The 13,495-nt window shown below is 41.0% G+C and overlaps 1 protein-coding gene across 2 annotated transcripts in view; it reads left to right on the plus strand.

Annotated features, from left to right (window-relative positions):
- anapc2 (anaphase promoting complex subunit 2) overlaps window positions 1-13,495 on the plus strand; it is a 52,256-nt gene that overhangs the window by 17,580 nt on the left and 21,181 nt on the right. For both annotated transcript variants that reach the window (XM_069934178.1, XM_069934181.1), the window contains exons 4-7: window positions 5,599-5,776; window positions 6,230-6,349; window positions 8,467-8,584; window positions 13,126-13,307. In XM_069934178.1, the coding sequence (XP_069790279.1) occupies window positions 5,599-5,776; window positions 6,230-6,349; window positions 8,467-8,584; window positions 13,126-13,307 (598 nt within the window). The remainder of the gene's footprint in view (window positions 1-5,598; window positions 5,777-6,229; window positions 6,350-8,466; window positions 8,585-13,125; window positions 13,308-13,495) is intronic.

A 13,495-nucleotide genomic window follows, 5' to 3' on the forward strand; every position in this document is an offset into this window, starting at 1 on the left:
CAATTTAAGAATACATCCTGCCTTTTCTTCCATTGATTGTAATTCAAAAGATAATTTTTTTATGTATCAAAATTGCTACCACTTTAGCTCTAGAATTAAATGAAGAAGAATATACATGCCCAACCCAGTCCCTTTTTAATTTCACGCTTTCCTTCACATTCAAATGTGTTTCTTGCAAAAAGGCAATATCAATTTTCATTTTCTTAATACATGCCAAGACTCGCTTGCGCTTAATCATACTATTTAATCCTCAAACATTAAAAGTAGCAAACCTCAACTTTGACATATCTACTATTATTACTAAATACCAATAATATCTTTATATAAAAACTCAAATCAATGTATATAGGCCCTCCAATAAAAAAATCACAAACTAAAAACTAAAAAAATAAATAAATAAAAAAGAAAATCCCCCCCCCCCCCAAAAAAAACCTACCAAAAGGTAGTAATCCCCTAAACAAAAATTGGGTGTGGGTCACCCACCAGTGGCTGATGACTAGTAAAGAACTTAGTGCAAATCTCTCCCTCTCTAGCCAAACTGTCAGTAACATCAAAATATCATAATAACAAAAGAAAAAATAGAATAAGAAAATTCTTCTTTTCATCCAGAAGATTCCAATCTCGAAGATCCCTTTTCAGATGGAGGTAGACTCTTTCCATTCCCGTTTTTCCCATTTCTGCCATTTCTTCCGTTTCCAGAGCTACCAGATTTTTATTTAGGAGATAATGGTGGACTACGTCTTTGTCCTCTTGTATCTGGCAATGAATCAGCAAAAATCATTGCTTCACGATCAGTTTCAAAAAACTGCTGGTCGTTGTTTTTTTCATCAATTCACGAAGAAAAACAATTTCTTCAGATTGAAATGCTACCTGATGCATTTCTAACAATGGAGTCGTCTTCCTGTGTGCTCCCTCCATCGAAAGGCTTTCCAAATCGGGGTCCACTTCTTGGGAACAGGCACCTTCTTCCAGAGAACAGGTAATTCCAGCGTCATCCTTCATTTGGTGAGTAATAGGTTTTTTTTTCCAGCCCCCACAGGCGATCTTTGGAGTTTAGACAATGAAGAGATTGAGCCTGGGGCTGTATCAAATCTACAGCACTTTGAAAATGTAACTTCTTGTGAACTTGAGGTTCAGTCTTTTTACCATTAGTGGCCATAATAATTCCTTAATACTTTAAACTAAAATTTAAAAAGTTTAAACTTGAAAACAAAGGGTTAAAAAACAGGTATTTAAAAGTTTGGCCAGAGTGGTCGAGATTGCACGTCTAGACTCTATGCCATCTTGCCATGACCCCATCCCTATATTTCTCTTAAGAAAAATCTAAACTGGAAAAAACAAAAGCCACTCTGTATTTGTTTTAATTGCTCAAAGGACATAAGAGTTCCTTCTGTGTAACAATCCATAATATATCTTATATCTTTGTCATACCACAAATTTAATATTGCCAATGTTCATAGGCAGTAACACGTTTTTACAGTGGTGCTTTTATTGATATCCCTACTTTAAAAACAGCTTATTTAAAATACTAGAGCTCCAGAGAGAGAGAGAGAATTCAGTTCTGTAGTGCTACAGTCTCAGCAGCAGCAGTTTGTACAGACTTTGCAAATTCTTTTTGTTTGCTATTCCAATATATTTTATTCCATCCATCTACCATTTAAATTTACTTCCTTTTTTGGTATCTTTCATATTCAAAATCTGTTAATGGAATTACCTCACTTTTATCCATATTTATTTATTTAGTAGCCTGAAATTCTTCCATATTTTTCTAATTTTACTTGTAATTTTCCAAAGGCTGTGGGGCTGATGAGCAATTTATAGCAAGCATGAGAATGTAATAGCAGCAATGAAAAAAATGGGCACAATTTATAGCAGCTGTGGGAAATTCTGATCTTCGGAATATCATTTTGTACTTAATTCCATGGTATTATAAACAGGACATTCTGGCTAGGACACTGCACCTTATCAATTTTAATTGCCCAGACTTAATATATCGAGAGCTTCTGGTTTGAGACAACATTAGAATTAAAATCCTGCTGAACTCTAAAGCTTTATTTAATTGATTCCACTCCAAATCTTTTTAATGTGTTGCAGCAGGATATAATCTGTATAATGAGCGATTAGCACCTCTTGGGGAAGTTGATTGGGTGCTGATTGCGATTGCGGGAGGTTAACTGGCAGTTATTGGTATGTGCTTTGTCTCATGTCCCATTTAAATGCAAATTGATTTTGCCAGTTGGAATTTAGAATGCTACAGCCTCGTGTTATATGCGTGTGTGTTATATGAAAATATTTTTACGCAATTTATGATTTTCTGCACGTCATATGTGTGTGAGCATTATATGAGTGAAAATACAGTAATGGGAACCTGAGGAATAACCTTTTTGGCTGGTGGGGTTGGGGTGGTGGGTGCACAGAATGGGCTGCTAGATGAAGTGTTGAGGCAGGTACTATTGTACTTAAGAAAAGTGAGGTCATGGATGGGATATGAGCCAAATGCAGGCAGATGGACAAATGAGGTGTAAAATTTTGGTTGGCTTGGGCAGGTTGGACTGAAGACTAACACAATTAAGTTTAATAATACTTTCAGCCACTTGTGGTTTTTCAGTGAGTACCAGTCCCTGTCGCCCTGTTTCCCCCTCATCATTCCTCTACTGTTTTTTAAATATGTCCTTTACAATGTTTTTGGAAAGGTCATCTCTGTTGCAATGAAAAGCATCTAGCCCATTAAATCTTCCCTTACAGATATATTTTTCCACAACTCCACTGATCCAGTGAAATTATATATTTCCAGAAATACATTGACTAGAACTATACGTGGTAATAAAGCAGGGTGGTTTAATTAGTAATTCTAGCATAATCTTCCTGCTGTTGTATTGGCACATCAGCTGCATTGGCATGTCACCTGTCAATCATTGCCCTTTGCTTCCTGTCATTGAGCCACCTTCAGATCCATTTGCCGCTCTTTTTTAGAGTCTAGGCTTTTGCTTTATTGGCCATCCTGTTGTGGTACTCTTAGAGGCATAAAAAAAAGGCTGTGTAAATTAACTAGAAAGTTGCAAGAACCCAAGGTTAAATTATAAAGAGGGAATACCAGAGTTTTGCTTGTATCTTGTTATACAAGTTAAAATCTCTGAAGTTTTGAAAGGGCAATAAAGATGAATATTTTCTACTATTAGGACCCTGGAAAGAGGAAACATAAACAAAATCAGAAACCATTCAGGAGAAATATTAGGAAATAGCTCTTCACATAAAGAGTGGTGTACTGATTTTGACCAATAAGTGAGGTGTTTATCTGCAATGTGTTTTCAATTATTTCCAATACAAGTTAAGTAGTATTTAAATCCTTTATTTTTAACACACAAAACTTGTAGCCTTTTTATTTAATGTTTTCTGAAATTGATCCTTAATAACAAATCATTTGTGTAACGTAACATCTAATGTAACGATCGACAGAAATTATTGATGCCTAACTCACCCTCCTTAGATCACCTAACCTCCTTTTCAGTGCGTGCAAAATCTCCCTGCGCATGTTTATTGAAGGACCCTCTGGCCCTGGCTCAAAACTGCTCTCTGCCAGGGCTGAGCTGAGTGCATATGTGTCAGTACGCACCATGGCGCATGTGTACTGGCGGACATCCTGGTATCTGGTTGGCTGCTGCTGAGGCTGGCCCAGCTGCGCGTGCGCTGTCATGCTGCTTTGGCTCTGTAAACGGTGCTGGCCTTCGCAAATGCGGCCAATGGGAGAGGCCTATGGGTCCTGGAACACCGCAGCCACAACAGGTAATAAATGAGCCTTTGGCTCTTACAGGTGGTACAGATATAGTTCAATCAAAATGAATAATTTTACATTGTGCTTGATAGACATTTGCTCACCAAAAATATTACAGTATATATAATTGGGATGAGGATGAGCAGATTTCAGATTCAAATTTATTGTCACAGTACATGTGTGACATCGTATGCAAACTTGAGATCCATTTTCCTGTGGGCGCGGCAGAATTACCACTTATTGGTATTGCAAAAAAACAAAATTAAAAAAAAAACGCAATGTACACATTATCAAATAAATGTAAACAACCTGTACAATACAAAGAGGAAAATAAACTATAAAGTGCAAAAGTAGAAGTCCTTAAATGAGTCTCTGATTGAGTTTGTTGTTGAAAATTCTGATGGTGGAGGGGAATCAGCTGTTCCTGAACTTGGTGGTGCGAGTATTGTGGCACCTAGACCTCTTTCCTAATGGCAGCTGTGAGATCAAAGCACGTGCTGGGTGATGTGGATCCTCGAAGATTGCTGCTGCTGTCTGATGGCAGCGTTCCCTGTAGATATTCTCGATGGTGGGGAGGGTTTTGCCTGTGATGTCCTGGGCTGTGTCCATGACCTTTTACATGGCTTTATGCTCAGGGGTATTAGTGTCCTTATTCAAGACCATGATGCAGTTGATCAGGACACATCTCTAGAAATTTGCCAGGGTTTCCAATGTCATACCAAACCTCTGCAAAGTCCTGAGGAAGGAGAGGTGCTGGACATGCTTTCTTCACAAATGCCATTAGTGTGTTGGGGCCACGGAAGTTCTTTGAAATAGTGACTCCCAAAAACTTAAATTTGCTCACCCTCTGGGCCTCTGATCCCCCAATGATCACTGGATCATACACCTCTGGTTTTCCCTTCCTGAAGTCAACAATCAGCTCCTTGGTTTTGGCGACATTGAGTGCGTGGTTGTTATCGTTAATGCACTTTTCAGCCAAGTTTTGAATCTGACTCGTCGCCCATTTTTATACCACACACAACTGCGGTATCATTAGCAAATTTGTAGATGGTGGTGGTGTCGTACCGAACCGCGCAGTGAGGTATAAAGTGAGTAGAGCAGGGGGCTAAAAACCTAGCCCTGTGGTACTGATAAAGGTTGTGGAGATGTTGTGGCCTGGAGGTGATGAAATCCATGATCCATTTACACAGTGGAGTGTTGAGGCCCATGTCTTGGAGTTTGCTGATTTTGACGAATGCCGAACAGTAAAGAGAATCCTGATGTATGCATCTTTTGCTGTCCAAGTGTTCCAGGGGTTTGTATTAGAGCCAATGAGATGGCATCCGCTGCAGACCTGTTGCTATGATAGGCAAATTGGAATGGATCCATGTCGCCACTCAGACAGGAGCTGATTTGCTTCAACATTGGCCTTTCAAAATGCTTCATCGCTGTTGATCTGAGTGCCAGTGGTCAATAGTCATTTAGACAGGTTACCACACAAGCAATGAAGTTATTGAATGGTAGAATGGGTTTGAGAGGCTGAATAGCCTATTTCTGTTTCTGTTCTGGTTTTAGGAATGTGGTCTAGCCTCTTAATTTTGACGTGGTGTAAAAAGTAACAAAATGCCTTAGATAAGATCATAATGGATAGATTCTTTCAAAACCTTAATTTTAAACAAAAACTTTAACTTGGTTTCTTACTCCATAAACTGGTTGACTTTCTGATTATCTTCCCCATTTCTATCACTTGGTCTATCTGTGCATCTTTCTGCAGAGTCACTGATTAACTTTTGTGATTGACGAGTGAAAATCTTCAGCTGATAGCTGGTGTTCTGTCTTTTCTTCAGTGGTTGGAGTCAAAGGTCCTTTGTTGGCTGAGCATGGTGTTCCTACAGAAGGCCAGCATTAAATCAGCTTCTCCTCAGACAAGTAATACACTGCAACGCTGGAGAATACACCTGCAGTTTTTTCTCTATCAAGTTTATGCTAATATGAGGATTGAGGAACTCTTCAGCATCATTCGAGGCAAGAGGAATAATTGCGCCTTTACTAATTTAAGAGAAATTGGTGTAATCCAGTAATTTCAATGTTTTATGGCTGTGACTGGATTTATTCTAAATTATTCTGACTTTCCATTATTCTGAGGAGGTAGTTGCCAGCATGATGCTGAAAAATAATAAAAGTTCTTTTTCCAGTTACTGTGTACTTTTAATTACTAGATCACATTTTCTTTGCTTTTTCCCTTCTCTGGAACCAGTGAACGAAACATCTGTTGGCTTGCAGTCTTAATATGGTGTAGTTTCCTCAATGCATGTTTCGGTTAAATTAAAAAAAAATCCTTGGTCTGTGCACTTGTACGAGTCACTTAAGTTTTTCCCATTTTCTATAGGCTGTTGTGTTTGAATATAACATATTGTAATTAATTTAACTTGGAGAACAATTGGTAGTTGCTAAACTTTGCTTTTCTTTGAACCATAGACTTTCCAGAATCTAAGGCTGCATTGCAGGATCTGAAAGTTTGTCTCGAAAGGACTAACCAAAGACAGCAATTACTTTCATCATTGAAAATGGCCCTCGAGACCAGGCTTCTCCACCCAGGTTACTCTTCATTATGTCCATTCTAAAGTATAAAAGGTAGCATGAGCAGAGTTTGGAATAATGTGCTTATTGATGTTCACATTGAAACCAACATTTCTTGTTCTCAATTTCATCTGTCATTTTGCAGCCTATTTTCCCAGCTGGCCCAGGTCCTGTTGCAAGCTTTTAAATCTTTCCTCACTGTCCACTACACCCCCAATCTACAATGGACCCAGCATAAGGACTTCCATTAGTTGGTTGCACAGTCCTTCAGTAGCCAACTGGGTGTTGTCTGGTCCTGCTGCCTTGTGTGGGTTCACCTTGGGTAGGGTCACCTCGCCTCTACCATGGCTATGCGGGGTCTATTCTTGCATAAGGTCTTACTGAAGTCCATATAGACAATATCCACTGCCTTCTCTTCATCAACTTTCCTGTAAACCTTAAAAAAACAAAATGAGCCAATTACCTAGATCTAAATGGGAAAGAGGTATGATGAGAGATTTTTAAGAGCTCCAAAAAATCTAAAACAACAAGGTTTTGTTTTTGTGAATGAATAAGTTAGCATGGTATTGAACAGATTACGGATTAAATGAGTGTCTTAGAGTGGTGTGGAATAAAGAGGCTTTCATTCCATTAGCAGAGCTACTGTGCTGATTTAGCTTGCACATGAATTGAATGACAAGAGCTTTAAAATAGTGACAAGAAGAAAGGTTCAGGTGTGGAGAAAAATAATACAGGTGCTTAACCTATTACCTGGGATTGTCGAGGCCAGATGCCTGCTTTCAGAATCCTTTTGTTTCGGTCCCTTTAAGCCTGCCTGCTTGAGTTGCACTGACATTTCCCTACTCCCATCTGCCCGAGTCATGTTTTCCCCACACCCCCCACCCCCCCCGCATCTGGCCAAGTCACGCTGTCATCTCTCTCTCCCTCTTGCCACCCGCCCGAGTTGCTCTGCAGTCTCTCTCCCCACCTCCTTGCCTGCCCACCCAAATTGCACTGCTGTCCTTCTTCCCCCTCACTGCCTACTTGAGTCACGCTGCCGTCTGTCTCCCCCCCTCACCTGCTTGAGTTGTGCTGCTGTCTCTCCCCCTTGCCCACCCGAGTTGTGTTGCCATGTCTTCTCCCAACTCCCTCACCTGCCCACCCAAGTCACGTTGCTATCTCTTCCCCCAACTTCCTCACCCTTCCGCTCGAGTTGCACTGCCGTCTCTCCACCCCTCGCCCGCCCGAGTCATGCTGCCATCTCTCCACCCCTCACCCGCCCGAGTCGTGCTGCCATCTCTCCACCCCTCACCCGCCCGAGTCGTGCTGCCGTCTCCCTTCTCCACCCCTCACCCCCCCCACCAACTGTACCAGCACCAGGGGAACGGCCCCCTTCTCGGTTCCCCTATGCTGGCGCTGATACAGCGGTTTCAGCTGCAAGGGGGATTATGGGTAGTGACCACGGCCATTGAGCCACCGCCAGGCCGACTGAAAGTATCATGATGCTGGACAGACGTCAGTATACAGCGATTTGGAGGCGCTTATAAAGTAGCGGAATGTGAGTTGAGCGAGGATCATGCTCAACAGGTAGTATTCTTATAAAGTAATGATACCACTAATTGGCAACGCTGAATGCAATGGGATACATGGGAGTTTGACGAGGGTCACGTCGGGTCATGTTTGGTGCCAAACGCCTCCTTTGATGAGCAGATATCAGCTACTGAAAAAAGTGCCGGTTTTGGAGGTTGCTGGTTTTCGGAATCCTGGAATAAAGGGTAAGCACCTGCATCCTTTTGAAGATAACAGAAACTTTTTTTTTCAAGAAACAAAGTAACTTGGGACATAATTTCCAAACTAAATTTCTAATTTTTTGATTTGAATAAAAAGTCTGCAGATGCTGGAGTCTAGTGTAATTCACAAAAGTGTTGGAGAAACTCTATAGGACATGCAGCATCCATGGGTAACCAATATTTCAGGGCTTTTTACTGACGAAGGACTGGCCCGAAATGTTGGTTACCCTTTACTTCATATGGATGCTTCATGACCTGCTGAGTTTCTCCAGCACGTTTGTGTATTGTAAACTTGTCCTGTTGCGGTTTGGTGAAAATTGTATAAATTAATGTTTGATAGGTAATAGATAATGTTTCTTTATTTAGGAGTGAATACTGCTGACGTGATAACGTTGTACATTTCTGCAATCAAAGCACTTCGTGAGTTGGACCCATCCATGGTTATTTTGGAAGTTGTGTGCGAGCCAGTACGGAGATATTTAAGGTAGAGTGTGGCATACTTGGCTAAGTTGAATTCCATCTGCCATTCCTTGGCCAACAGTTCATTTGGAAACTGTTATAATCCTCGATAACATTCTTCCCTGTCCTCTCTACCAACAATTTTAGTGTCACTTGCAAACTTGTCATTAATGCCAGCTAGTTTCTCATCTAAATTATTTATGTAGATGACCATCAACAGTTACTCACTGCTGATTGCAGTCCTCAAATCTGAAAAGCAAAGCTCAGCTACCATCCTCTGGCTCCTATCACCGAGCCAATTTTGTATCCAATTAGCAAGCTCACTCTGTCTTCCATGTGATCTCACCTTCTGGACCAGGCTACCAAGGAGGACCTTGTCAAAGGCCTTGCTGAAATCCACTTAAACAAGGTGCGTCTCCTTGCTTTCTTCAATCTTCTAGGTTACATTTTCAAAATAAATCATATTCCTTGGATCTGCTTTTTCACATGCAAAGTCATGTAGAGTGTGCCTGATGGTCCTTGCCTTTCTGAATATACGTTAATCCTGTCTCGTGAGAATCTCTCTGCATTAATTTGCCCACTTTCCTTCCATTTCTCAAATAAAGGCACAACATTAACTACCCTTCAGTCTTTTTGCACCCCACCCAAGACAAATAATGATACAGATAACTCTACTTGGGAGTCAGCATCCCACAATGGCCTCAGACACACTTGGTCAGGTCTTGGGGATTTATCTATCTTTGTTCTTTAAGACTGTCAGCACCTTCTCATTTGTAATTTGGATATACTTCAAGACATCACTATTCTCTTCCCTGAATTCCATGACTTTCTCCACAGTAAATACAGATGAGAAATATTTAAGACATCATCCATCTCCAGTAGCTTCACACATAGATGACCATTTTGATCTTTAAGGGATCCTATTCAGTCCCAAGTTATACTTTTGTTCTTCTAAGATTCTTCTTTACCTTATCAGCAAGAGTTCTTACAAGCCTTCTCTTGGTTTCTCTCTTGTTTTCTTCATGTCCCGCAAGGGATTCATAATCCCAGCTGTCTATACCTGATGTGTCCTTCTTTTTCTTGACCAGAGCCTCAATGTCATTATCTAGAGTTTCTTGATCCTTCCAGCCTTGCCCTTCACTCTTACAGGAATATATTGATGCTGAACTTTCCCCATCCTAGCCATGCTCCAATTTGGGCCAGTCTTGTCTTCTTCCTTAGCTATTCTAATATAATTAATGTCACTATTGCCAAAGTGCTCTCCCACTGACACTTAATTACCAAGAGTAGGTTGGATGTTGTCCTCTCTCCCCTAGGGACATCAACATGTTCCTTGGGAACTTTTCTGGACACAGCAAGTTCTGTCAAATCAAACATAATATTGCAACCGTATTATTCTTAATTTTCTGCATTGTGCCTACATATTTGGTCCTCTATTATTTGCTGACCTTTGGGGGCCTGTGGTACAATCCCATCAAAGTGATCAATCCTTTCTTAATTCAAAGGTTCTCCCACATTGCCTCATTGGCCATTCCCTCAGGAAGATCCCTCCAATATACTGCCATGATATTCTCACTAATCAAAAAACAACTTCCCCTTCTTGTTCAGCTCCACCTCCATTACTCCTGTAGTATCTGTACCCTGGAGCATTGAGTTGCCAATCCTGCTCATCCCTCAGCCATGCTTCTGCAATTGTTATAATAGATTCAAGATTCTTTTATTGTCATGCAATAAAACAGAAAATGTAATATTACATGAAATTTCCTTTTGTCAACCTAAAGCAGACAAAGATTCTCCATCAGCACAAATTGCACGGGCCCTCTTACAGTCAGAGAAAGAGAAGCCCCCAGTCATTGAGTGTTCATGGATTCCCCTCCAGCGCTACTGCAATCTTTCAGTCCAACCCGAGCTCCAGATACAAAACCTCTGACACAATCAGGAAGCCTTCTGCACCCTTGGCACCAACTCCCAACCCGGTTCCAATACCTGTTATCCCTTCAGTCAGTCTCCAGCAGTCCACAGCCTGGTGTGTCCCTTGACTGAAATCTCCAGCAGCCTGCATGGGTTCCCCACCTCGAGTCACTAAGAGCCCACCACTTGTGTGTTCTTTGGCCGCAGAACCCCTCACTGGTCCGCCACCATGGTCACCATCCTGTGGATTGTCTCCTCTGCTTCTTTTCTAATGGGGTGTGATCTCTCTGTTTTCTAGTGCCCTGCTCCATTCCTCTGCTTCCCTGGAATTTGCAATTCCTCATGGCTGCTTTCATAAATAGGCACCGCTATCATCTTGGGGGCCGTGACCCAGTGGTCGCAGGATTGTTAAATAAACCTTTAACAAGCCTAAAGCCTATACATTTAAAGCCTATATGGAGCTGACAGGAGTTGAACCCCGCGGGTCCACACCTGAGGTAGTGCTGGAATTACAGAAGTTCCAACAGCTCTCCTATTTTTTTAATATCCCAGTCAATTAACCATACAGTCTTCTTTTTAGCAGGGATACATGATTACCAGTTTTAATTCAGTTGAGTGCTTAGGTCTTTAAATGACTTAAAGGGTCTCAAGGCAGGTGGATAGTATCTAATGCTGAATGTGTTACAGGCACCAAGAGGCAGTGAAATTAAACTTCAAAACAAGTATTTGGAATTACTGTATCACATTCAGAATCCATTGATAAAGGTTGAAGACAGGACAATTATTAAGTGAGCTGGCAGAGCAGTTGGTTTACTGATGGATTTCAAAGGATGCAAATGTGATTATGAACTAGAAGGCAGAGAGTCAGGATAAATGGGTGTTTTTTTGATTGGCCCCAGACAGTGATAAGTTGGGGGCCACAGGGGTCGGTGCTGGGCCCACAGCTGTTCATCATTTACACTGATGAATTGGAAGAGGGGACAGAGTGTAGAGGAGCCAAGTTTGCGGATGATACTAAATAGAGTGGAAAAGCAAATTGTACAGAGGATGTGAAGAGACTGCAGAAGGATATAGTTAAGTTAATTGAGTGAGCAAAGGTCTGACTGATGGAATACAATGTTAGTAAATGCAAGGTCATCCAGTTTGTTAGGAAATATAGAAGAGCAGACTATTATTTAAATTGTGCAAAACTGCAGTATGCTGTAGTGCAGAAGGACTTGGGAGTGCTTGTGCATGAATCACAAAAAGTTGGGTTGCAGGAACAAGTTATTAAGAAAGCAAATGGAATGTTGGTCTTCAATGCTAGAGGAATTGAATTCAAGAGCAGGGAGATCACGCTGCAACTATACAAGGTACTGGTGAAGCCACACCTGGAGAACTGGGTGCAGTTCTGGTCTCCATATTGAGGAAGGATATACTGGCCTTGGAGGCAGTCCAGAGGAGGTTCATCAGGTCGATCCCAGAGATGAGGGGGTTGACCTATGAGGAGACACTAAATTGACTGGTATTATACTCACTGAATTCAGAAGAATGAGAGAAGATCTTGTAGAAACATATAAAATTATGAAAGGGATAGATAAGATAGAGATAGGAAAATTGTTTTCACTGGTAGGTGAGACCAGAACTAGGGGACACAGCCTCAAGATTCAAGAGAGTAGAATTAAGACAGAGATGAGAAAAAAACTGTTTTTCCCAGGGAATAGTGAATCTATGGAATTCTGTGCCCAGGGAAGCATTTGAGGCGACTTCATTAAATATATTTAAGGTTCAGTTAGATTTTTACATAAAAAAAGGAATTAAGGGATATGGGGAAAAGGCAGGTAGGTGGAGTTGAGTCAATGATCAGATCGGCCATGATCTTATTGAATGGTGGAGCAGACTTGTCAGGCTGCATGGTTGACTCCTGCTCTTATTTCTTACGTTCTTATGTAAATACCTGGAGGAAGGGCTCGGGCCCAAAACATCAGTAATATATCTTTACCTCCTATGGACATTGTAAAACTGGCTGAGTTCCTCCAGCAACTCTGTTTTTACTACAGTCTGCAGACTTTTGTCTTTTACACAAAGAAATAAGGATTCACTTTAAAACCGAGAAAGATAACTGTAGAGCAAGGTGGGTGTTTAAAAATATTCAGTCCATCAAACGCTCTTGACCTCTGAGTGGGCATATTTTAAAGAGGAATTATTTTTGAAGATGGACCTCACTGGTGTGGTAGACTAGGTTTTACTTTCTATTTGTCAGACTACCGCTTATTGTTTATCCTTAATTTGCTTGATAATTTCACAGAGCATTTAGGATTTAACCACAGTGATGGGTTTGGACTTGGGCCAATCTGGATTTTGGGGTATGTTCGGGAATAAGTTTCTAAGATACGAGATCAGCTTGAATAGTGGAGCTGGTACAAGGGGCTAAATAATTATCAAACTTTGTTCATATTTGAATGGGAGATTTTCTTATCATTCATGAACCTAGTCGAGAGAAGACAATCCAGCATTTTCTTGATCACTAGTACTAACAGAAGCTTTTTATTGTAGTGAAATTCAGACCCATGTCTCAGTGGCACAAACCTGTGGATATGAAACTCAGTACAAAGCTGCCATATCCAAGGGCACATTTCTTGCAATAATTTGTCCTTCTTGTCTGTCAATTCATAGGACACGCGAGGATACGGTGAGACAGATAGTAGCAGGTTTGACCGATGATTCAGAGGGTTCTAGTGATCTAGCGAATGAGCTGTCCAAAGCAGATCCAATCACCCTGGAGCATGGACAAGATAGTGATGATGACATGACTGATCCAGAGGACTGGCTTCCTGATCCCGTTGATGCAGATCCAGGTAACCTGAAACCTCGCAAATAGGAAGGACAAACGTGTGGTGGGATTTCTGGGTCACTGGCTTGAAAATCAAATGATCTAAATTCCAGATCAAATAGAAATGTTCTGTATTCTGACATCGAATGAAATTGTTATTAATAAATCTAAATTTATGAACTGCTGGCCAGGTTATTGTTATCTCTTAGAAAG

Source organism: Narcine bancroftii, chromosome 1 (genome assembly GCF_036971445.1).
Source record: "Narcine bancroftii isolate sNarBan1 chromosome 1, sNarBan1.hap1, whole genome shotgun sequence".
In the NCBI taxonomy this organism is placed as follows: Eukaryota; Metazoa; Chordata; class Chondrichthyes; order Torpediniformes; family Narcinidae; genus Narcine; species Narcine bancroftii.